Below are 26,547 nucleotides of genomic sequence, written 5' to 3'. Positions count from 1 at the left end.
TTGCTTAAGGATACTGGCCTAATTAGATGAATGTGTTTAGTTTTATAGGTCCTCTATGACCCGTTTGTCGTAATATTAATTATGACAGTGAACATCAAGTGATCACAGTGCCATGCGCCGCTCCGCAGACTACTCTAGACTCGGATCCGGTGCTACTGCAATGCTTGCCGGACCTTTCCGCTTCCGCGTGGTTCTGTGATCCAGCCAAAGGGCGCGAGAATGAGCACAGACCTGGAGCTCCTGTCGCTTAACTCTTCCTCGGGAAACTCTGTGGCGTCTAGCGCGTATACCCTTTCTGCCAACGTGAAAAAGCTTCACAACGCGCTCAACCTGCTGCTCAGCGACCTCGAGAGAGAGCAGTTCATCCACTGCCTCAACGTGTACCACTCCAAGCGCAATGTGTACGATCTGGTCCAGACGCTTAAAGTCATACTGAATGTCCCGAGTAAGCGTCAACTCCTGCCCATGCTGCGCCTGGTTATCCCGCGCTCGGATCAGCTTCTGTTCGATCAGTACACATCAGAGGGGCTGTACATGAAATCCGACGTTCTTGCGCGCAATGGTGACCCAGACGGCTTCTACGAGGCTGCTAATTCGAGTCCAACACACGGTGCTCACTTCTCGGCTTCTTCCGCGTCTCAAGCCGCTATGCGCGGGTCTCCTGATAATATCAGCACCAACAGCGATGGGACAGCGACTCTTATTCCTTTACTGGGAAGGAATTTCTTACCGGAGCCGCCAGGAGACATCCGACAGGTGACCCTCAAGCGTCACAAGAGCAACGAGGGTTTGGGATTTAGCATCCGCGGAGGATCCGAGCATGGAGTTGGGATCTATGTGTCACTGGTGGAACCGGGATCACTGGCTGAAAAGGAGGGTTTGAGAATAGGAGATCAGATAATGAAAGTTAATGACAAAGTGTTCGACCGGGTCACGCACGCAGAGGCAGTTAAGGTAAGTTTTATTTAATATTTTTTATGTGTGACGATTTAATCTATTTACTTATTCCTTGACTAATTCAACATGATGTTGCTGATGTTATGAGAAACTGTTTTTCTGTCTTTCCATCTTTACATTTTTTTTTAATTACTTATGCACCCAAAGATTTCATAACCCTATTTAGATCAGCTGATTCTGGCCAGTCATTTGATCACAGGGAACAGACTGCACTCCTCCTTCTTGATTGATTATTAATGCAAGACAAGCAGCTGAAAGTGTCCCTTGAAGGAACAGAATTCTAAATGCGCACTTTTATTGAGATGTGTTAGCCAGGAAGGCCTGTGTAAATGTTATTGATCAGTGAATATTTATTAGCTATAATTAAATGATTGCATGTGGCTAGTCGATTTTGTATTAATAACTCTTTGTCAGATGAAGGTTTCTAGACCTACTGAGTATTTTAGAGATTCATTGTGTGGTTGTCATTCAAAAGAAGAGCTGACTTTGCCTAATCCACATACTTATGTCTACTATGACTAGTACTGTAATCATAATTTCTAGGTAGTAGTTGCAGCATTTTTGGCCTCGCATATATTACTGAGATTGTAGGCACTGTCCATGGTGCTGAAACCAGCTATTTGGAATAGATTGCATTCTGTTCTGAGCTTTATCCCCAACAATCTTACTATTTCTCAGTTGTAGAAAGATCATCAATCTTCACATGCCATAGACACTGTGGAACCTCTTAGCAGAAACTGTAGGTGCCATTTCTAAAAGGGAAGTTCTCTGAAGAACCCATTGTTTTCTAGTAGAAATCTAAACATTGCCAATAATAATAAGGCACTTGAAATGCATATTGAAGTTCCTTAAAGGGTTAGTTCACCAAAAAATGGAAATGATGTCATTAATAACTCACCCTCATGTTGTTCCAAACCCATAAGACCTCCGTTCATCTTCAGAACACAGTTTAAGATATTTAAGATTTAGTACGAGAGCTTTCTGTCCCTCCATTGAAAAGCTATGTACGGTATACTGTCCATGTCCAGAAAGGTAATAAAAACATCATCAAAGTAGTCCATGTGACATCAGAGGGTCAGTTAGAATTTTTTGAAGCATCAAAAATACATTTTGGTCCAAAAATAGCAAAAACTACAACTTTATTCAGCCTTGTCTTCTCTTCCGTGTCTGTTGTGAGTGAGTTCAAAACACTGCAGTTTAGTGATATCCAGTTCGCGAACTAATCATTCGATGTTACCGGATCTTCTTGAACCAGTTCACCAAATCGAACTGAATCTTTTGAAACAGTTTGCGTCTCCAATAAGCATTAATCCACAAATGACTTAAGCTGTTAACTTTTTTAACGTGGCTGACACTCCCTCTGAGTTAAAACAAACCAATATCCCGGAGTAATGCATGTACTCAAACAGTACACTGACTGAACTGCTGTGGAGAGGGAACTGAAGATGAACACCGAGCCGAGCCAGATAACGAACGAACGATTGACTCTGAATAAAGTGGTAGTGGACTACTTTGAGGATGTTTTTATTACCTTTCTAACCATGGACAGTATACCGTACACACACTTTCAATGGAGGGACTGAGAGCTCACAGACTAAATCTAAAATATCTTAAACTGTGTTCAGAAAATGAACGGAGGTCTTACGGGTTTGGAACAACATAAGGGTGAGTCATTAATGACATAATTTTCATTTTTGGGTGAACTATCCCTTTTAGTGCACTCTGAGGCATCTTCAAAAACTGCTTGGACTTTGTCTAAAGGCTTCCACCAGTTTGGCAACACTTGGAAACCTCAAATGAGGCCTTAATTTTTTAATTTTACAGTGATTATATTTTTAACGATATTAAAAAACATGAAAGCGTCTGAAAGTGAAGATAAGGCACATCCCAAGCATATTTCAAAGTACTGCCATATAGCTAGAAGCTCCATTCCATTGATACTGCTTGTTCGACACTCTCATATCCCCATGTTTGGGAATTTCTGTAGAGTTGTTTGCCAAGAGAACATGAACAGTTTGTCGCCTTTCTGTATCATTGTTTCCCTTCTTCGCCAAGGGACAGCTGGCACAATTGAGCAGCAGGGTATAAATTCCTGCCACACTGCCTTTCTTAAACAGAAGCTGGCAGAGGGGAGGAGGCTGCTTCATCCCAGTTAATCATATTGATCTGCATGAGTAAATGGACGAGCCTCTCCCCCAGGCTGAACATGACCTTCCGCTTGTCTTGATTCTCTTGTTCTCATATAATGCAGACATAGCCTGGGTAAAGACACAGGAAATATCTGAGCAGCCAGAATGATGAGAGATAGACGGAGGTTTTGCTAGGTGCAGACAATTTCAGCACAGTGTACGTTTGATTGGTGCCTTCATATGCTCCCTGAATGTTAGCAGTCTCATTTCTCTAGCAGAGAAGGAACATCTATTTTAACTACAGTGAGGATTTCCTCTGGGCTCTGTTGACCTTTGTGATGTGTAAATGAACCCTGGATGTTTTGATTTTATTGTTTGCTTTTTCTTTCTTGAATTATTTTGGTGGGGTTTTTTTGTTTTCCAGACATAAACACCAAAATAATACACAAGTTGTGACAATTTGACATGTTCCCATGCAGATAAAATTCTAGTTGGTGGAACTCGTGGTAAAAATAATTGCTCTGTGACCAATAAAAATGTTATTTATAGTATGATTGCAGTCCAGACATACAGCATTCATCATGTTGTCATTGTCATATGACCTACCAGTGTCAGTTGGAATGCCATTAATAAATCCTTTCCCGTGGCTTCATTGGGATAGTGAAGTAGCCACTAAATGTGCACTTAAGAAACTTGCCAGAAGCAGTTGGTTATTCTGGTTAATTTTGCCTAATGTTTACTTATGAAGTTCATACTACTCTATTTGAACACGCTGCTCCTTTAATATACTTTTTTTTTTTTTGCTCACATTGCCATTTAAAAATAAAGTTTATTTATCACAAAATGGTTCTACTATTGCATCACTGTGAATCCCCCACTATGGAACCTTTATTTTTAAGAATATATTTATACTATGTTGTAGGGAGGTATGCATGTTCGGATGCAGCCACCTTTTTACCTGTTGTCTGTTCATACATGAAAGCAAAAGAGCTGTGAGATGGAACTAAATGGAGCAAAATTTTGGACCAGTGATATTTCAGAACGGGTGGAGATATCAATTCCAGTGCAGAAATCAAAACAAAGGAAACCACAGCTGTTTTGTTGCTTTGTGTGTCTGGTTAGAATTAAAAAATCAGTTTGCTGTAACATGTCTTGTAAGTTTTGTGTAAATGATGTTTTGGTATGGGGGTAGAGGAAGACGCACTCTTGCAGGTGGTTGATATTATTATTTTTCTGCCTGTTTCTTCTAAATTCTTCTTGTTTGTATGTCTAGTTGTCTGGGTCTCCAAACTGATGAGGTTGGATTGTACATACTCTAGGTGACCTGTCCGTATCATCTTTATAGGCAATATTGATACTCATGATGCCCTTTGGCATCTCATGATTGGTTGGTCAAACCACATGGCCTTCAGTGTTTGTTCACAGGGCTTCTGTGATAGCCGATATGATCAATGATCTTTCCTCATCTCCTGCTTCAAGGGTGACCCCATATAAGAGGTGCTCTGTTAAGTCGAGTTGATTGAATTTTAATGCTGGGACTGCCAGGGTGCCTGTGGCTCAAACTTAGAGGTTGCAGCATCTTGCCTTTGTCCTGAAACTGAGAGATGATTAAAACAGAAGTGTTTACAGTCAGATGTAGCTTTGCGATCTCAGTTAGAGCTAGATTAGAAGATTCATCAGTTGACCAATGCCTCTAACCGTATGTGTCCACTTATGCAGAGCTGAGCTAGCATTTTCCTTTAGGGCTTTGAGATATTGACTGCAGAGCAGTACATTTAGTGGTAGAAACCAAAAAGTTTAGAAATACTGAATGTTATGCTAATGAAAGGTGAAAAACAGTGAATGGCTGTCACTGTGAGAAGGCAGTGACATCTATCATAAGGTTCATTTATTTATTTTTAATCTGCCAGTAGTGCTAGAGATAGTGCTTAAATCACATTATTACATATTTCTGTATTTAAATGAGATGTCAAATGCTGTTTGCATGCTTCCATTGTGTCTAGGTAAAAAAAAGTGAATTAAACTGACACTATGTGTGTACTTAAGTCACACCTAAATAGATAATACACTCAAAAATTAAAAGTCTGTCACAATTTACTCACCCTCATGTTGTTGCAAACATGTATGAGTTTCTTTCTTCTGTGGAACACAAAAGATGTTTGAAGATTGTTGCTTACCAAACAATTTAATTCCTATTGATGTCCATTATTTCTGTCCCCACAATGGAAGTCCATGAGTGGACGATCCATTTACAAATGTCTGACTTTCATTGTGTCAAATATCAAACTATCAAATTATGCTTGAACATTTCTCAGAACTAACTTCACTTTTCTGAGATACTTTTAGAATTAATTTTAACCAACTGGTCTTTATGTCATTTTTCTTGGGTCTATGAAGTCAGTTACCTTAGCAGAATACCCAGTAGTGTAGTTCATAATAATAATGTAGAGTATTAACAGGATTTTTGTCTTAATTTTGAACCATATCTGTACTGCATTATATATTTAAACCTAACAAAATTAATTTTGTGAAATCTCTTAACAATTAAAAGTGCTTGTGCTATTTTCCTTTATACTTGTTTTAATAGTTTGTTATATAATGCAAATACAAATCACATTCATGGCTAAAGTGTCTCTGCTAATTCTCTCAGATTAGGCGGCACACATTTTTTTTTTAGTCCCTGCTCACATGATCTCTTGTACATGGGCTTAGAGCAGGTGACTGACTGTCTCTTGTACTCTTCATCTTGATTTAGCCTCACTATAAAATGGAGAATCTACACTGTCTTTCTCTGACAGACCTCATCAATTTGAGGCAGGGCACGATTGATGCTCACTCATTACACCCTGCTGGGGACCTGTTTATATATTTCTGTGGTTTTAAGCCCACCCTTTCACAGCATGTGGTATCTTTGATATACTGATCCCAGATCTGTTGCTTTTGTGCTTGTGAAATGATTCCGATAAATCACATGCCTAAAAGATGGTTTTAAGGGTCATACGGCTAATCCTGGTTAGGGTCACATTTAGCAAATGCTTTGTGACTTACAGTGTATTTAAAGTTGTAGTTTATCAGTATGTGTATTTGTCAAATGGATTTGGGTTTGAGTTTTTTTTTTTTTATATGAAAGATAAAATATCTGATAAATATATTTGCATTCAGTATGTCTGGCATATTACGCATGAAAGCACAGTGCAGTAAAATTATAGTTATTTACTTGCCAAAATACTTTCTAGACATTTTTTTATGGCTCTTAATCCATTTTTTGCTTTTTAAATACATTATATATATATATATATATATATATATATATATATATATATATATATATATATAGCAATTTTAGATGAATGAACCTCTCCCTCACTCACTTCTCTTGTTTTCTAGCTCCTTCTTTCTCTTTCACTCACTCACACATACAAGCGCTGAGTTATTCTATGAAGGGAAAAAGTGATGCCCAGACTTGACATGACAGTCTTTCTTTCATGCTGCAGAGAACCCGGACCTATGTATTTATTTATTTATTTTCAGACTTATGTAGAGAGAAACATACAGCATAAAATCCTCCACAAATAACACAAGAAAATGAATTAAAGCTTGATGCACAATCCTTGTATAATGTAGATTGAAATAATCGGTTGTTCTTGATGACAGGATTTAAAGACCATCTGGATACAAAACGAGGAGCATATTGAGATTCAGAATTTGATGGTTCCTAGTGAAAACAAAACAGATTTATTATTTATTTATCTCAGTAATATTTATGTATATTTATGCTTTTATCCAAAGCAGGCTGCACTGCTTTACATTTTTAACAATAAATTATAAAAAATATTTTAAATTATAAAGAATTTCATTCATTCATTGAATGTCCTAGTATGAATCACATTTGTTTCAGTATTCCTCATTTGTAAGTTTCCTTAAGTGTCATCTGAATAAATATAAATGTATTTGCTTATTGTCTACCCTTAACTTTTACCCTGTTTACTGTAACAGAGATAACATTTAATATATCAACTATTGCAATATGATTAGTAACATGAGCAGTAGGAGCTTGTAGATAATAAATATGACTCTCTGCCGTTTTTGCCTTTTATCTCCTCTGTCCTCGTTTGAGCTTTAAAGGAAGACCTAAGCTTGTCATTTAATACATTTGAGCCTGACCCCTCCCCTGCGTTCCATTGTCCTGTCTGGACCCAGACCATCTGTTGCACAAGCTCTTGTATCTGCAGCATGAATCACCACCTCTTAGGCCATCCTTAAAAATATTTTAGTTTGCAGTAACAGTAAAAAAAAAAAAAGGGTCGGTATGTCGGTCTATTTTTTTTTTTCAAGTTTCAATGTAAAAAAAAAAAGAAAATTTTGGTGATATGATTTTGACGTTGGTATGAATTTAAACAAATTAGCATATCGTGACGTCACTGGCTGGGTCTTCAACCCATGCCTTCTGGCGCAAAATTGCAAACCTCATTTTGATGCAGGCTATATAGACCACAAACAAATTAAAAATCTTTGTCAAAACATGTTTATTGCATGAATTTCAGGTGAAGAGAAAAAAAAATGAGGTACTGTTTTGGCGGATCCCTCTCCTCCAGGGGCGGCGTTTCAGTATGGCAGACAGAGAATAGCCAGATATGTGCTGTGAAAAACGACCCAAAATTCATATCTCTATTATAATTTGTTATTATTATTTTAAATCACAGGGTTTTAGAAATATTCAACCAGTGATAAGTATTTAAAGGAGCTTGTAAAACTTCATTACGCCATTGCATCCTCAAGCTCTAAGCGAAACCTCGTCACTTCCCCTGCCTCCACTCAGATTGACGCGCGCGCGCACAGCCTGGAGGAGACAGATCTCCGCTCATTCGCAAAGCAAGGGTAAACAAATAACTTTGAACAGTACAGCATTTCTTTACTCAAACGCTATGTCTGTAAAGGCTATTGTTTTTGTGTGTTTGAAGAAAGTCGTTTTTTTGCCATCTAGCCAATATAATTTTGTACGTTTAAAATATCCTGTGCATAAGTGCCTAATCGTTTATACCATGAGATTTTGGCCAAGTTTATTAAACAGCAAAAAAAAAAAAAAACCTTATACGTTATATCCTAACCTGTAAAAGGTGATGATGGCATATAATGCACTGCACTTTCCTCAGATGCGAACAAAACACAGATCTCCTCATTCGCCTGCCAAAGACCTTGTTAACTCTATTTGAGCTTGTTTTTCATTTAGCCTGATTTTAATTGCACGACGCAGTGTTGTTTAATTATTGATTTGTTCCCCCTATTCTTTCTTTCCCCCCTGTATTTTAGTAAAGTGTGCCATGAAACTGTTTTATTTGTCAACACCCATCAGACATCATATTGTTTGTATTTGGTTGCTTAAACTCAACAAACTACGAAAAATAACTTATATAATACTCGCGAGGCGGCTTTACACGTGAGCTTTGGATGTGACTGTGAGGGCACATAATACAGCCTTTGGAACGAGTGAGTACCAAATGGCTTAATATTCTTAAAAGGTGTGCAAATTATAAATGTTTGTGACAATGCAACAATTACCCGATTAGTCAAGTGACAGTTCTGTCAGCTGTCCCGATCGAAATGCGAGTGAGTCTTGTATCGCAGCGTGCAGGTCACTGATGCGCTGATGAGAGGCGCGCTCTGAGAGAGTTCATGGATTCAAATGACGCGTTTAATCTCAGACTTTGTGTGGATTTATTTTATTATTCAAACCTACAAGCTATATTGAATAAATGCCCCGTTTTGTTCCGGGACCTCTCAATTTACAAATTAAGCACTGCAAATGAGAGACAGTTTACTTTTCTTTCTTTGGTTGTCACTTTTGTGAAAAAAATCCTATTTGATTTGAGTGACAAGTGTTCATTGATCGATTTTGCATGTCTAAATAAGTTTTAAACGGCAAATAACACCAAATATAGGTAAATCCATGGGCAACGGGCAGGATGAATGTAAAGACCAATATTTCTAATGATTTATTGGCGTGAAGTTACGTGCACAATGACAAACAGGAGTGCAACATTTTCGAAAAACAATAAGCAGAGTGGACTGCCATAATGCAAAACATTTACTGCAGGCTTGAACATGGCTGTGTTTACGATTAGAAATGTCAACAACAACTAAAAAAATCACATAGGCGATTCTAGGGCTGTCGAATTTCGAATATTCATTGAATTTAAAATAAAAAACCACATTCGAATGCAAAAACGTTGCCTTATGAGCCCTGGTACTTCACAGTCCATGTACCATTCCATCTCGCCGCGCGCACAGCCATGTCTACACAACTTTCAAAGGTGGACGAGCTCGACACGCCGTAGCCGCCGTCTTATCTTTCACCTCGTGTACGTGCACCGCCCGAGCGGTCTCAAAAAATGCCCTCACGCGGATGACAAAAAGGACATAATGCAGACAGAGTGCGGACGGCCGAAGTATACTTGATCTTTATCAGTGGCGCACGAGATGCGATGACGATGTATGTGGCATTGCATTATAAGGTTATGTTAGCCTATCCAGTTGAAGCCACTACTAAAAATAAAGAGAACATCAATGTGGAGAAGATCTTGTTTACATCAAAACTGAAACCAAGCCGTTCACACAGAACGCATATTTCGCGCATTTTCTAGAGAGACGTTGGACTCGCGTCTAGCACAAGAGAGCCTCATGTTTAGAAAGACATTTAAAATGAATGTATTTAATTTAATTTTCTAAAAATGTCTCAAGACTTTATGTTGAGTTTCTGTTCCCCATCCCACTCCATTTCATGTTTTTAAATGAAAAAAAAATATTCTGTGTGACTGGTTTTCCGCCCTTTTTATTTATTTAACAATGCATGCATACATGATTTTGAAAAAACCTGGATGCGCTCCGAGAGAAGATCGTTAAAATCAATTTCCTATTTTCGTTTTCGAAACTTGTGTTGGTTGGTCCAATCGATTCGTGCAATAGCTTTTCGAACATAAAGTGACAGTCGACAGGGTCAAGGTTTAGACTAGATGGGAGAAGGGATGGGAAAAGATCTGGGCACAGGTTTTCCAGAACTTCGGTGTCGAGCTGTTTTAATGCATTTTTAGATGTATTATGGTGCCCGAACCCGTATAACTTTGAACAGTGACCGCGAACATTTTGTTTACTGCGGCCACAGCCATCAGTGACAGTGACGAAGCGAACGCACAGGCCACAGTGTGACATCCGTTAACGCAAATTTACAATCGGCAAGTCGGTCGGACTAAAAGCAAAAAAAAATAAAAAATTGAGTCGGTCCTAAATTGACAGGGTCGGTCGGGTTACGGCAAGCAAGAATATTTTTAAGGATGGCCTTATGAGAGAATAGATGAAGACATGACATTCGGTGTGTCCACATTTCTAATGAGGCAGTGCAGTATTAATGATATTTGTGATGTTTTCCCATTGGACGATCTCTTGGCTTTGACCTCTCATTGGCTGACACCTCTGTCATGGACTTCTGTTGGTAAATAATTCAAGAAGCTCCACCTAGTCTCAAGATGCACACTACTAATGTCAGATGGCCAAAGATAGGAAAAGAGAATAGTGTGGGATAGATACAGACGGTTGGCCTGGGAACGCCCCCCGGAACGCCCCGTCACGTGATGGGAATTTAGCCCGTGGGGGAAAACATTGCGTTGGCGCCAATTGAAATACACGGGACAATTATGCCGAATAGTTGTTGTGTCGTTTTCTGTACCTCCAATAAACTAACAAATTGTGAAATGAAGTTCTACATCCTTCCTAATAAACATACAGAACCGGAAAGGATGACAAAATGGCTACAAGCAATAAGTTGTGAGGATGATCAAGGGAAGTTGTGGAAATGTGTGCAGTCGGCATTCATCACAGGCAGGCTACGTTATCATTGTGTTCATTATTAACGTTATCAAAACTGTGTAAGGTTGTTTCAGAAAGTGGCATATATATATAATTAGCCTTATCATTCTACCTTAAGCAAAACTATGTAACGTTAGCCTAGTGTCGAACATAAACCCGTTTACCCACTTAAAAAAGCGTGTGGACCCGTAACAACTTAGTTTTGTGTCAGAACTTTTACACTTTTTTATTCATAAATTCACCTCGTCTGTGTTTGCGAAACGATTGAATCGCGGAATCCAGTCAAAAATAGAACTTGCTGCATAAAGCAGAACGTCACGGAATTTGGCCATTTTTGAATGAATACATCTATATTAGGGCTGTAAAATGAATCAAATATTGATATGGACTTGTGTATATGAATATTAAAGTTAAAAGAGACTAAAATTGTTCTACGCGTCTCTGGGAATGAGTGCTCAATATGTGCATTTTTGTCATTCAGATACACAAGATGTTCGCAGTGTTTTCCCCCACGCCGACTCCGCCCTCGCCACGCCCCCAGCTATGACTAGATGCCGACTGTATGTATATGGATACTGTTGCAGGAAACTGGATTTTTTTTAAACCATTGAATGTATTTTTATTGTATTATTATTGTTAAAAAAAATAAGAAGAACGACATAATAATATGACATAATATAAATATAAATAATAAAATAATAAAAAATAATTGTATTAAAAATAAATATATATATATATTTTTTTAAATCATGTATAGTTTAATCTTTGAAAGCAATGTTATTTTGGATTAAAGCATAAACATAAATAAATATTAGTGCAATACAGCTTCAATATCCGCAGATGATTTGGTTTTCACTGGGACTATCCAAGCTAAAAAATTTATGTGTATGTGTATGTATAGTTTTTATTGATTCAAATGACATTTGTTAGGATGTACAAACAGCGCCGCGGGCAAACCTACATCATGTGCGAGATGAACACAGCCTGAATTTTCCTGCGCAAGTGTACTTGGATGTGTCTGCATGATCACTGTGTGCAAGAGCATAGTAGATCAGCAAACACAACATGAATCATCAGCATGTTTTGTTTGTTCCATCAGGTTTTTAGTGTCATGTGACTCTCTAATGATTGGTCTTTAGTTTTTGTTGAATATAGCAGCAAAGTAACATTATGAGCTTTGCTGCTGAGGCTGTCTGCGGAGTAAAAACCCATTAAATGACTAAATGGCCTCTCTGAGTGAAGTTCACACTCAGCCTTAGTCGACATGCATGTGACTCCTCTACGGACATGAACTTCTCTTAGCCAGAGTACCTACACTTGCCAATTTTCACTGCTGCATGTGAGGGATGGCGGTAATTGACCTACAAAGGTTACTTTCATGTAGTCTTCTCTTTTGTCTTTGTGCCATCCAGCTTCTGTCACTGTCATCTGCCCTAGTTGTCAGTACTGTATGTATTCAGGATTGAGATTAATCATCAGTTTGCAGCCTATCGATCTGCAGTTTATTGGCAGAGGACATCATTTCTGATTTGCTAGATGAGTTTATAGATGACATTGTTTACCAAATGCATCTGCTAATTGACTCTCTCTTTCTGTGGTTTGTTTTCATAATAGGTGGGGTTACTGGGGCTGCCTAGTTTGCCAACACAGCATTTAAATACAACAACACAGCATCTTCATAGAGACCATGTTTTGTGCTTTTTTTATTGATATGTATTTGAAATGTCTTGTTTACTTGTCAAGTTTTGTGTCTGTCCATTTTTGTGGCTTGAAAAAATATATACATATGGATGAACTAAAAGTTCAGACAAGTGTCAAATAAAAATGTAATTAAAACTACCTACTTTATCTGTCCATATTGGATCTTTAATTGTACAATTAATTGCAAATGTTTCCTATTTTCACATTTAAATTACCTTTATTGTCTTAAAATTGTTTAAAATATTAATAATTTAATGACAATGTTAAATATAATCTTTAGTAGATAAAAAATAATATTAATTTGTATTACCTTGATGCCCATCAAATTCCGTTGTAGCATTAAAACATTTTATTATTTATTTTTAGTCATTACCGCAGTGTATTTCATATGTAGAACTTAAATGTGTGATTTAAACTGTTTTGTTTGCACACATGCCTTGAATGCAAAATCCAATTTACTGCATTATGTACCATGCTCATCTTTAAATGTTATTAAAAAATATTTAATACATGGTAATAATATAAAAAAAAAAAACTAATTACTGTTAAATATTGATGCATTTGATTATAACTGTGATGGGTTACATTTTCAGTTGGATTTAAGGACTATATCCTTTTAATCTGTTAATCTGTAAAAGTAGTTTTAAGCACTATTCTATAACAGAGTCCCAGTACGTCAGATGAGAGGAATGAGACATTGTTTGGTCACTGAGGATTTAGATTAAGAGAAAAAATTAAGATGTTTCAGGCAGATTATTAAAATCAACCTTTAAACTTTCAAAAGGACTTTCAAAAATGTAATTCCCCAGACATGGACTGTTTTCCCCTCTGATATGAGGAAAGGAATAAGAGGAAGGGTCAGAGGCATATGGAGATATTAATTCTGCACAGATGTTTGCAGGGTCATGAAGGAGCGCTGTGTTTTTATTAAAACTCCCCTATATTATGATGGAACGGCAGAAACCTTCGTACCGGAGGACTTCAGTCCGCACCGGGTCCAAATAATTGATTCCAATCTGACTTTTATGTTTCAGCGAATGTCAGGAAAAATGAGTTCTGTTCGTGGTTATGATGTCTAGCCTTCAGATCAGTGTCAGAGGTAGATATCTTTTATCCCATCCTGGAGGAGTTCAGACCTTGTCGTTGTCACAAAATACTGCATCCCAAACCACGGACACAGGCTGATGAGTTTTTCCCTGTGGATTGCTGCCAGTGGAAGCTGCCAAAAACACTCATCTCCACAGGCTGGCTGGAGCTTAAAGGCCTTGCATCAGGAAAAATAACAGCATCTGGGGAATTTTCTGACTAGAAGAGGATGGGGAGTGGTGGGCTGTTGAGATTTATGATTGAAGGGTGCTATAATGAGAGGGCATGGATTTTGTTAGGTGATATAATTGTTCTGCCACTCAGGATCAGTAGACAACATGCTCATATGCGCTTCATGCGCGGTGTGGGTTACTGACAGATACAGACTCATGCTCACGCCTGATAATACAGTGATCTGACTGATCCAGTCAAACTGACATGTTACACATGTGGTGGTTAAAAGAGGTTTTGTAGGTTTACACACCATTTTTTTCTCTCTATCATTTCTATTCTATCATATGACACAAATTTTCCCAAGGGTGCTGCGGCTGAATGGATAAAGCTTATAACGTGTATGGTGGTTGGTTTGATTCCCACAAGTAGTAAGCCATAAGCTTTCACTGTTTTACCCATGAGCAAGACACAAGTTACTTGAAGGGAAATTATTCCAGCAGCTACATTTTTTTGAGTTATCTACGTGTGTGTGTGTGTGTGTGTGTGTGTGTGTGTTCAGATTTCCTAGGGTGAGGAGATGCATGCTGTATATAAAATTACAGTTCTTTTTGTGGAGCAGCATTGTGATTTTTAAATGTAGTCTTTTATGATATCAATTAGTCTGGTTGTAGATATGCATTAAATGTGCAGAAATGTCACATTTTAGTGGGTGTCTCATGTAAATCATGGTAAAAATGTTTGATGCTTGTTGTAGCAAGCACCACAGACAAGTGTACTGTAAGTTGCTTTACATAATAGTGCTGTAAATAACTACTTTAAAAGCTGTGAATGTTGACTAATATCACTGTCTCTTGAAATGCATCTCTAGAGTACTTTGTTTTGTCCCTCTTCACATTTCTCTTTTTACTCCCTGTTCGACATTGGGAAGGAGGCCCAGTGGTGTTAATGTATATCTCTTCCTTGGTTCTGACCCACATTAACCTACCCGCATAGGTTCAGACAAGGTGGTGTGCTGAGTAAGTAAAATCTCCTTTCTCATTCTTACTGAAACACTGATAGAATCAAAGCATCACTTCACAAGAGACGGAAGCGTTTGCACAGCAGTTAGCCACCTGTTTCTAACATCTCTCTATTATATGTGCTTTTGCAATGAATTGCACTTTGAGGAATGCTGCCAAGACACCAGAGTGTATTTATTTTTCCTGCATATTATTCTTCCCTCCCCAGCTGTTTACAGATCCAAGGCACATGCATGCAGAATTGAACTCCTGCCAATCATACTGGCTCATGGTCTCATGCTTTTGCTATTGGGCTCTACAGTAGAGGTCTGTTACACAAGCAATGAGTTTAACCCCCTGGAGTCGATAAACAAATATACACGTTATGAGGCATTTTCTCCTGATAACCCCGAAAAGAACTTAAATTACACTTTCAGTTTTGATCGTACAGATAAGAGCAATACATCAGTCGAGTCTGTAAAGGGTCTACCTTTTTTATATACAGACATAATAACAACAGAACTTTGTGAATTTATAAATGAAAGATAACAAACAAGGTGTGCTCTCTGCAGCCTTTGTCTGCGCTGATCTTCATTTACAAATGCGTCATTAAAATCAACTGTTACTCAGTGAATACTCAACGAAGAGACATGAGAGATATATCTATAGAAAGCCTGACATGTGTACTTTTTTTATTAGCTGTTTATTTTCATATTTTCTTAATATATACAGAAAAAAAGAACAAGAGAACATATAATAATAAAAATAAATAAAATAAACAAAAAAAACTTCAATCCATATTAATATTGTCTACTTTTAAACTAAACAAATATTCTGTGATATGAAAACAACACGATGTCCGTTTTTTCACGTCTCCCTTCATTATCTTCTAATGCGACCACGCCCCCGCGCTGAACGCTCTATTCAGATTCTAATGTTTAACTGAAGCGTACAACTCCACAAGAGTAAATGATGCTTTAGGGAACAGAAGGGGGAAAGACTTAAACTTAAGTTGAGCTAATGAGATGCACTTTGAGAGGCAGTGACACATTGTTTGTTTCTTCCTTTTTTTGTTTTCTCTTCCTTTCAGTTAGTTCTGTTTCTTAGCCTTCTCAAAAAATAAAAAAGTAAAATGTGACCCTGGACAATAAATATTTTTCGAAATTGACATTCATAAATCATCTGAAAGCTGAATAAATAATCTTTCCATTGATGCATGGTTTATTAGGATCAGACAATATTTGGCTACTATTTGAAAATCTGGAATCTGAGGGTGCAAATAAATCGAAATAATGAGGGAAACCGTGATATATTTATGGTAGGAAATTTACAAAATATCTTCATGGAACGTGATCTTTACCTAATATCATAATGATTTTTGGCATAAAAGAAAAATCTGTAATTTTGACCCATACAGTATTTTTTTGACCATTGCTAAAATATACCCCAGCGACTTAAGACTGGTTTTGTGGTCCAAGGTCAAAAATAGTAATGCAATGTCATTTTGGCAACCGAAAATACCAGTGATATTTAATTTGTGATTCTCTAATGCCACGTTTTGACTGTCATTGTCTCTTTCATGGGTAAATTACAACAGTTAAATATGTCAGAACTGTGGACACTATGGCTGAGTTGACTGATATTTGATATTTTACTCTCTGCTGTTTTCAGCTAATACTTAATACATAACTTCAATATACATTTTTTTTATTACAACCACCATCAACCATTTATATTTCAACAAAGAATTTGAGTAGAGATCTAATTATGTCAAGTAGATATAAAATTGCCTGATGTGCAGTTTAAATGTTTTTATTTAAGTGTTTAAGTAATTTAAAATGATCCTGATCAGCTAAAGTGTTATTAAATATTTAAACAATGTAATCTGGCTTTTTTTGTGTCAACCAATATTAGAAATGTAACTGTTTCTGAATTCATTATTTATACAGGTTAATTTTAAGAGCAGTATCTCCCAAAGAAAAAGACAAATTGAGGATCTTGCACACTTTTTCAATCCAAATGTGACATGATTGCAAGTAAATAAATTATTCAAAGAGACTAAAAGGTGAGTTCTTGCAATTATTTTGCTGGAAATCCAGAAACACACTGAGATACTAGCAATCTTCTAGTATTATTTCATGTGCTTAGTGCATTTGAAAATCAAATGTTTTAGGCAATGCAGGACCTTCCTCGGTGTTGCAATGAGTGCATGTCTGATACATAAGAGAGATCATCTTTATATGCATGGATAATTAGAATTGAAAAACCCAAACAAACAAAATGTGTTTTTGAAACCTATTTTATTGTTTTGACCAATTTTGATTTACATATGAACTTCCTTATACTACCACTTCTATTCAGCAAGAACATTGATTTTATCAAAGGTGATAATATAATTACATTTATAATGTTACAAAAGATTTCTGTTTTAACTTGCAACTTTCTATTCATCAAAGAGTCCTGAAAATGATTAAGAAGAAAAGGTTTTTAAAATTGATTTTATTAAGAAATGCTTCTTGAGCATCAAATCAGCAGATCAGAATGATTTTCATTCAAGACACTGAAGATTGGAAATTCAGCTTTACCATTTAAAACATTAAAATAGAAAGGAGTTACTTAAAAGGGTAGTAACATTTAAAACTATATATGAAATCAAAAGTTTAGTGGCAGAAACATTTATTTAATGTTTCATTCAAAAGCTTTGTAAGTTGCTGAAAGTTTTTTTTTTACTACTGTATGCATGGCATTCAGCACTCATGCATAAAAACACCGTTCATTTTCCACTGAAGTTTTCATCGCTCAAGGCAATGATGGCGATAAAATAGTAGGTGTAATAAATAATACATTGAATATCTCTATTGTTTCATTAATATTATATTAATTAGCTTGTAATTTAAATTAGTCTTTTTTTTTTTTACCTAACTTTTTGATAATATTTTTTATATTTTTGATAATGTTTTCTGATGACTTGTTTAAGCTGAAATTATCATGCAGTAAGAAATGGTCTCATTTTCTTTTTAAATTATCTTGAATTTTTTATTTGCATGCACAGTTTCATATGTATATGTAATCTACAGGCCTCTTGTGGATGAAATTACTAAATTCCACGTGTTTTAGCTCTGTTTTTGTTTTTAAATCAGCAAAAAGTTTAAAGGACTTTATTAACTCCAGAAAAGACCATTGTTTCAAGTAGCAGCATTTCTGTTTAAGCTGCGTGCTCTGTTGCTGAAGAGCTGAATGAAAACTGAAGTGCTTTGTTAGCAGGTTAATTATGCTATATGAGAATCTGATATTTATACAGCATAAACATAATATAATAATTTATATATGCACAAAAAGACGCAAATGCAGTGATCTTGAACTAAGTCACGTGCAAGTTGGATGTGTAACTTGATGTGCTCATCTTCCCATAACAACACACTGAAATTCACATGAATTCACTGAATTCACAACTTTTATTACGATAATATTCTCTTTATAATGTTATGCATATTACATTCCCAGTTATTCTAGTTATTAATGTTGTTCACTGCTGATCATGCTACGCGCGCTGAAGCTGAAGAGCTGAATGAACACTGGTAACCTGAAGCACTTTGGTGGCATCTTATTTAACTCAAGGAAACGCATCATATATGAGATTAATCAGAAATGAGATTAATAAGATATTTATAAACATAAACATAATATTACAACTTATATATGTACAAAAAGACACAAATGCACAAGTGAACTCGAAGTTACGTGCTGTTCAGAATATTACTTCCTGCACTCTTCCCGCAACAACACACTTAAACACGGGCGCACAGAGATACCATAACATTATTTAACAGTAATGTTCTCATTATATTATGATGCACATGTTGCACTTCACTGTATTGTGATTACAATAATATTTCAAGCAATTAAAAAACATAAGGGCGAACAGTACGCATCTGAAGTATCTCTGCAGGAAATAATGCATTATTAATCTGCTATATTTATCCGGCAACATTTTCTTATCAGTTCTATAACGATAACATTAAAATGAACATTTATCGGCCGATACCGATATGGTGGCCTATATATTGTGCATCCCTAGTGCTGCTTATTGAAATTGAAATGCCTGCACTGCAGAGCCCAGGTCTGCTGATCCCCAAATACCGCTCTAATTGTCACATGGACAGGCAGAGTGGTGCATGCTGGGAAGAAGCAGCAGCGTAGGGGTTAAGAGGCACTTTGAGCCACACGGCTGCCTGCGTATAGAGTTGAGCTACAATAGAAATACTCACAGCAGGTGCATCCTCCAATCCAGGGGCGACCACGGAGGAAAGAAGGGGGTAGATGGAACTTTTAAAATGACATACCACATGATTTGTCATTCCTCCTTCTTTTCTGGCTGGCTTTGATGAAACGCTGGCGGATTTTTAGGTAATTAAACAGGATTAGGAATAACCTAGGGATCAGGCTGTTCAATTATCGTCCTCAGTTTTTTTTCCTACAACCTTGCTCTTTTGCTCCCACTCATTTTCTTTGTAGAAAAGATGTGTTGGCTTTTAAGTTGAACTAATGATTCTGCTGCATTTCATCTTAAAGCCCAGAAGTGCTGCTCTGGACAGCAGGAAGCACACGACATGTACAGGAAGAACAATATCCCTTGCAGTAATCAGCTTAACCCTACACACACACTCCCTAACAATGCTCATTAACTTTAATTAAGTTACCCACGTACAGGGGAGCAACTAATTAAAAGCGGCGATACTGCTAACTTAACCTTATTTTTTTTTAGAAGTGAAAAAGCAGTGAAATAGTGCAGCTTTCCAGCACTTTTTCCAACAACTAGCAGTAATTACGTGAAGCAAGAAACATACAGAAGCATTACTTTTTTCTACAGAGCACCAAAGAAGAAATATTGAAGAATGTTTCAACTGTTTTAGTCTAAATATCTTTTGTGTTCTACAGAAGCAAGTAAGTCAAACTGGCTTGGGATGTTCAACCAGGTTGTTCCAAACCTTTATGCATTTTTTTTTTCTGATAAACACAAAAGAATTTTGGAAACCAAACAGATGCTGGTCCCATTGACTTCCATAGTATGAGAAAAAATACAATGGAAAACAATAGGTGCCATTCTTCAAAATATCGTCTGTTTTCAGCAGAAGCAAGAAGGTTTGGAACATCTTGAGGGTGAGTAAACGGTGACAGAATTCTCATTTTTGGATGAACTATCCCTTTAAGACAACTACAGGATAAGAAGATCAAACCAAAATGCATAAAGTGAAATTGATTTTGCAGGCTGAATTTTAAGATAAATTATTAAAGGTGTCCTATTATGCTTTTTCACTTTTTTTAATTTTAGTCAGTGTGTAGTGTGTATTTTGTGGTCATAAAAAATATCTACAAAGTAATAAACCTCAAAGTCTAGCTACAGCAGTGGTTCCCAACCATGTTCTTGGAAGCCCCCCAACACTGCACATTTTGCATCTCTCCTTTGTCTGACACACCCATTTCAGGTCTTGGAGTGTCTACTAATTAGCTAATGAACTGAATCAGGTGTGTTTGATTAAGGAGAGATAGAAAACGTGCAGTGTTAAGGGGCCTCCAGGAACGTGGTTGGGAACCTCTGGACTACTGCATTGTTTTCCGGGTTTTGTGATGTCACAAAGCAGCTCATTAGAATCTCATTAAAATAATTCCAACCTACAGAAATTTGAATGGTTGGGGGGTGGGGAAGGGCGAAGTTTTCGCAAGTTATTACATATGCACCTGAATAATTATGTATGTAAATATGTGTTACAATTCTGAAAACATTTTTATAATAAATTGCTGACAGTACAATACTTGACAATGATGTAATCAAATTGTTTAAATAATAAATTGTTGTATTAAATCCTTAATTTTTTGAATTAAAGAACAATAAACATAATGCATATGCACTTATCTGTACGTAGTAAATGCAGTTATTTATAAGCGGTTATTGACATCCTATCTAAAATGTGATTTAGCCACACAAAAAAAACAACTAGCATTACCATTCTAATATGTTTTGCAATTAAGGCTGTGCAAAAAATCGAATGCGTAGTTCACTGACAATCTACACAAAATCGTTTTCAAAATCGCAGGCGATTCAATGCCGATTTTGAAAGCGATTTTGTGTAGATTGTCAGGCCTAGTCCACACGGACACGGGTATTTTTATAACCGGAGTTTTTCCTCCTGCGTTTAAAAAAAAAAATCCCGTCCACATGAAAATGCAAAAACATGCTATCAAGCGCTGTCAAGAGCATGCCACACCAGCAGGCGGCGATATAACCCAAGAGAGCCCATAAGTGATGATGAAATAAAACAAAAGTGCAGTGATCGCGGCATACGCAACGACTCAGCAAAAAGGTGCATTTCAGAATAACTCGCGGGCAGCACTAACACTAAACTTTGATGTCAAGTGGGGGGCCGCAAAATATAATCAAACTCAAGTGGCCCGCGGGCAGTGAGTTTGAGACCCCTGGTCTAAGCTGTTCGCCAATCACAATGCACTGGGACAGCTAACCACTCACATCACATTTCATATTTCAGAAGGCAGGCCTTCATCTGACCCAGAACTGAACAAGCTGCTTGTGCCAGGCTGGAGAGAAAGGTATTGTAATAATGTAAATTATGTGAAAAATAATGCATCATGAGAGCATGTTCTAGTACACCCCCAAAGCAAAATCAAGACTTTGTTAAAGAGCATGACAAGACCCCTTTTAACACTTAAGGTGCCTTAGGAAAATATCTTGGGGCTGGTCAGGGCCGGCCCGCGGCATAGGCGGTATAGGCAAATGCTAAGGGCGCCACTCATCCATAGGGGCGCCAGAATGAGTGAACGATTGAATTTTTTTTTTTTTTTTTACATATTTTTTTTATAATAGGCTACTATTTAAAAAACATTAATTCGAAATACTACCAAATAAAGCAAAAAAAAAAAAAAAGTCCGGCTCTTCAATCTTCCCCCGCCCATCGAGAGCTTGAAGTGCGTCAGAAACAGAGCGCGCGCACGATCAGTTGTTGGTAATTTGTTGTGTAGCGTGCCCGACGCCGCATCCAATGTAGACAGCACTGCTTTTGTTAACACAGCTCGTAGAAACGGGCCTGGCAGCTCGCGACAGTTCTAGACACGGTGAAAGTTTCCTGATTGTGACGGAAGGCCGAATTTACATGACACATTATAAATGAGCATAGTCTGTGATAGATACAGTGCCAAAAAGAAGAGAAGAGGATAAAGACAGAGGTAAAGAGATGTAGTGAAAGAACAATTTATTGCATAGGAGTAAGATACTATAATTTCATAGCAGTTATATAACCTTAAACTTAATGTTAGCAGTTGTTCTGAGTTCTGAGTCCCCAGACTGTGATTTTGTACAATCATGTCAGTTTTAAGACTAATTTTTTATTATCACTTTTTTATTAATGTTTTACTTTACAGTTGTGCAGTTTTGGGGAGATACGGTACAGGCCAAAAGTTTGGAAACATTACTATTTTTAATGTTTTTGAAAGAAGTTTCTTCTGCTCATCAAGCCTGCATTTATTTGATCAAAAATACAGAAAAAAATGTAATATTGTGATATATTATTACAATTTAAAATAATTTGTTTTCAATTTATTATACTTTAAATTATCATTTATTTCTGTGATGCAAAGCTGAATTTTCAGCATCATTAATCCATTCTTCAGTGTCACATGTGACATCCGGTCTATCACATGATCCTTTAGAAATCATTCTAATATGATGATTTATTATGAGTGTTGGAAACAGTTCTGCTGTAATGTGTGTGTGTGTGTATGTGTATGTGTATGTGTATATATATATATATATATATATATATATATATATATATATATATATATATATATATATATATATATATATATATATAACACAATGACAGGGTGAAATGGGCTGTGATGCATGGGGTGCCAGACACAATGACAGGGTGAAATGGGCTGTGATGCATGGGGTGCCAGGTAAAATCTTGCCTAGGGCAGCAAATTGGTCAGGGCCGGCCCTGGGGCTGGTAGTTTGAGAGCCCTGGATTAGACTGACTGAAATATTCCTGATAGATCCGAGATCATTATTCATATTGATTATATGATCCCTGGGTTGTCATCTATTTTTGGTCATTGTGTTAGACTTTAAGTCTAGGAAAGGCTTCAGAGAAAAAAGCAGAAAACAGTGCAGATATTGCATGGGGCAAGAAGCTCTTGTTGGGTAGCTGTGTGACAGGCCATGCCACTCCTCCACATCAAGTTGCTGTTCTCCCTAAAAATAGCTTCCCTTCTGTTCCTCTAGGCAGTGTGTAGAGGGAATAGCACCATGGCTATCCTTCACATCACTTCACACAGTGCCTTTGGTTATCTATCTATCCATCCCTCCATCGGTCTATCCATACATCCATCTGTGTATCTACAGTATCTATCTGTCCATCTGTCTGTCTGCTTACCTCTCTGTCTATCTCTGTCTATCCATCTGCCTATTTGTCTATCGTTTTATCTTTCGATTTCTCCATCCCTCAATCTTTCTTTCTCTCTGTCTATATTTATCTGTCTTTTATGTCTGTCTGTCTTTCTGTGTATATCAACTGATTGGTGTATCCTTCTGTCTGTCATTCTGTCTATCCATTTGCTCGTCTGTATATGCATCCATCCATTTGTTTCTATCCATCTGTATCTATCATTCTGTCAATCTGTCTGTCATTCTTTAAATTATTTTATCTATCTTTCTATTAGGGCTGCTCCGATCACGATCCGCCGATCGTTAATGCGCATCTCGTCAGTAAAGCCGGTTCTCTAATCAGCGGTAAATTCCATCAGGTGCGTGATTTCACATCGAGCAGCTGTTACTACACAGAGCCATTGTTAACTGAGAAGATGCGCAAATAAACGCTGAAAATAAAGTGGATTTACGCATCTTCTCAGTTAACAATGGCTCTGTGTAGTAACAGCTGCTCTATGTGAAATCACGCACCTGATGGAATTTACCGCTGATTAGAGAACCGGCTTTACTGACTAGATGCGCATAACGATCGGCCGATCGTGATCGGATCAGCCCTACTTTCTATTGTTTTGTCATTCTGTTTCAATCACTCTCCGTCTCATCTGTCTGTCTGTCCATCTGTCTGTCTCTTTCTGCAATTCAGTTCAACGTTGTAGCATTCTGTATCTGTTACTACTCTATCTTTCGATCTCTCGATCAGATGTATCATTCATCATTCTGTCAATTGTTAGGCTATATCTATTGTTCAGTCAATAGTTGTCTCTGTCTCTTGATCTGTGATCAATCTATTCTGTCTGTCATTTTATTATCTATCTGCTGTTTTATCTATCTCACTTCTACAGCCAACCATTCCTCCTCCTGTCAATCCATCCATCCATCCATCCACCCACGTTCCCGTCTGTCAGTCCAAGAGTGCTTATTTTATGCCACTGCTCCTTTGTAATTATGCACTCTCAGCCTCTCTATAGGACAGAGTGGGCGAGAACAGTGCAGGGTGGAAGTGACTTCTAATATCATGCATTAGCAAAAGCATCCTCCTTTAATGGAATACAGATGTCGTCATGCTAGCATATATGAAACCGGTTTCATACACTGTAATTCAGCTGTAAACCAGGCTTTGATACAAAGGCACATATAGCTACTTCTAAAATTATATTTGAGACTGTAGGAATGAATATTTGGATGGTAAAAGTTACTGTAACACAGCTGATCGAAGTTAATTTGCTTTTGATTTGCTAAAAAATAAACAAATATTTCAAGTCCACTTCTAGCTTTTTCCCCCTATATTTAATTGACCATCAATTTCTTTATTTAAAAGAAATTATGAGTGACTGGAATATACAAATAATATTAATTGAAAAAAAATTTATTAACATATTTTTTTCCAAGCAGATTAGAGGACCAAAACTCACTGTTGTATAAGCTGTAATATACTCTGTAGTAAAACCTGATTCCTAATTTTGTATCACTAATACTTGATAGAGTGTGAAAGAACACTTGCCTTTTCCCCCTCCTCTCATGTGTGTTGCAAGCCACCAGTGTATTTAGTAATGGATTAAGCTGAAAGAATGGATGCTACAATGAGTATCGGTCCCCTGATGTCTTCAACATAAATGGCTGTTAAGTCTCTCACTTCAGGGGCTTATTGTACAAGTCTTTTGTTTATTGGTCTCTCATAGTCCAGTCATTACTTAATGAGCTCCTCATAGGCTTCATGCTTAATGAACAAGCCTCATGTAATTTAGCTCTGTGTCGAACAGAAAGGAACAAGAAAATTCATTGGCTGTATGCGAGGCCTGTCATGCCACTTTAAGGTGCTTTGGTTGATATGATATTAATCAATGCTTGTGTGTTTGTGGTTTCAGTATTTGTAATTAGGAATTAGGAAATCGGCCTTTGCGGTGAATTTCCTGTTATTTTTTTCTCGGACGAGTGAAAAGGTGGGGTTGGAAATATATTGACCCGGCCTTCTGCCTTAGAAAGTGGCTTGCATTAGCGTAGATGAAACGACAAGAAAAAAATGGCCCCTAAATGGATATTGATTAATTTTGGTGTAGAGGCCAGTGTCTGCTTTTCTGTGGTTATAATATTGTGTGCTTCTGAGGAGAGCTGTGTTTTCATTAGAGTTCTTTCCAACTACAATACAACCAACATGTGACCAACTTTGTCATCTTGGAGATTTTTCACAAAAACTTCTATTGTTTATATACTAGTTATTTATATATACTAGTTCTGCCAACTCCTTGTTTGGAGATATACAGTACTAGTTTATCTGCCAATTAAATGTGTCCTAACCATGACTTGCCAAAAACAGGAAAAAAAAAGGTTTCTGTATCATTGTGCTATTTTGTCCAGCCCACCATAAAATCTCTGGTCCATGTAGCTGTTTATTGAACATCAAATATCTGAACAGGCAAATTGCTTTGAATTACAAACATCACTTTGCACCTGGATAAGTATTAGACTTAAAGAAACTTCAAGGGCCCTATTTTAACGATCTAAAAAGTTTAAAGTGCACAGCGCAGGTGCACTCAGGACGTGTCCAAATCCACTTTTGCTATTTTAACGATGGAAAAACAGTTGGCGCGCCCGGGCGCATGGTCTAAACGGGTTGTACCTATTCTCTTAATGAGTAATGGGTGTTTTTTGTTTTTTTTTTCCATTCCCTTTAAGAGCCAGTTGTGCTTGTGCCATAACGGATTTGCTATTTACACGGCAGAATTTGGCAAGTGCAAAGACAGACGCATCTCCGAGATGAAACGGAGCTGTTCGTGTGAGAGCAAATAGATAGCATAATTCTGATTCATGCGATGACCATCCATTATGACATGTTTATATATATATAGCCTACAAAAAAAAAATCGAATGCATTGCAATCCTTTAATTTTTTATATTTGCCATGTTTGTGTGCTGCTGTGCATCCCTGTGTTAAATAAGCAGCGTGTACATGCGTTGTGGACTAACACGCTCTTTAAATACCAAAGAAAAAACATTGCACCAAACTTTAGACCAGGTTTGAGCTGGTCTATGGCGGAGTTTATTTTCAGCTCCTGAAAATAGCATTGCGCCAGCAATGCGCCTGAACACACCTCTTTTTTAGACCAGCACGTCCATGGGTGCAAAAATGGCGTCGGACTGA

At 37.2% G+C, this 26,547-nt stretch overlaps 1 protein-coding gene across 2 annotated transcripts in view; it reads left to right on the top strand.

Annotated features, from left to right (window-relative positions):
• Positions 1-26,547, top strand: part of LOC132130738 (whirlin-like) — an 81,295-nt gene that overhangs the window by 999 nt on the left and 53,749 nt on the right. For both annotated transcript variants that reach the window (XM_059542532.1, XM_059542531.1), the window contains exon 2: positions 49-954. In XM_059542532.1, the coding sequence (XP_059398515.1) occupies positions 220-954 (735 nt within the window). In that variant the 5' untranslated portion in view covers positions 49-219. The remainder of the gene's footprint in view (positions 1-48; positions 955-26,547) is intronic.

The sequence above is a fragment of the Carassius carassius genome, chromosome 47 (genome assembly GCF_963082965.1).
Source record: "Carassius carassius chromosome 47, fCarCar2.1, whole genome shotgun sequence".
NCBI lineage: Eukaryota > Metazoa > Chordata > Actinopteri > Cypriniformes > Cyprinidae > Carassius > Carassius carassius.
Note: the sequence above shows the minus strand (reverse complement) of the source record. Positions and strands in the feature narration are given on the sequence as shown.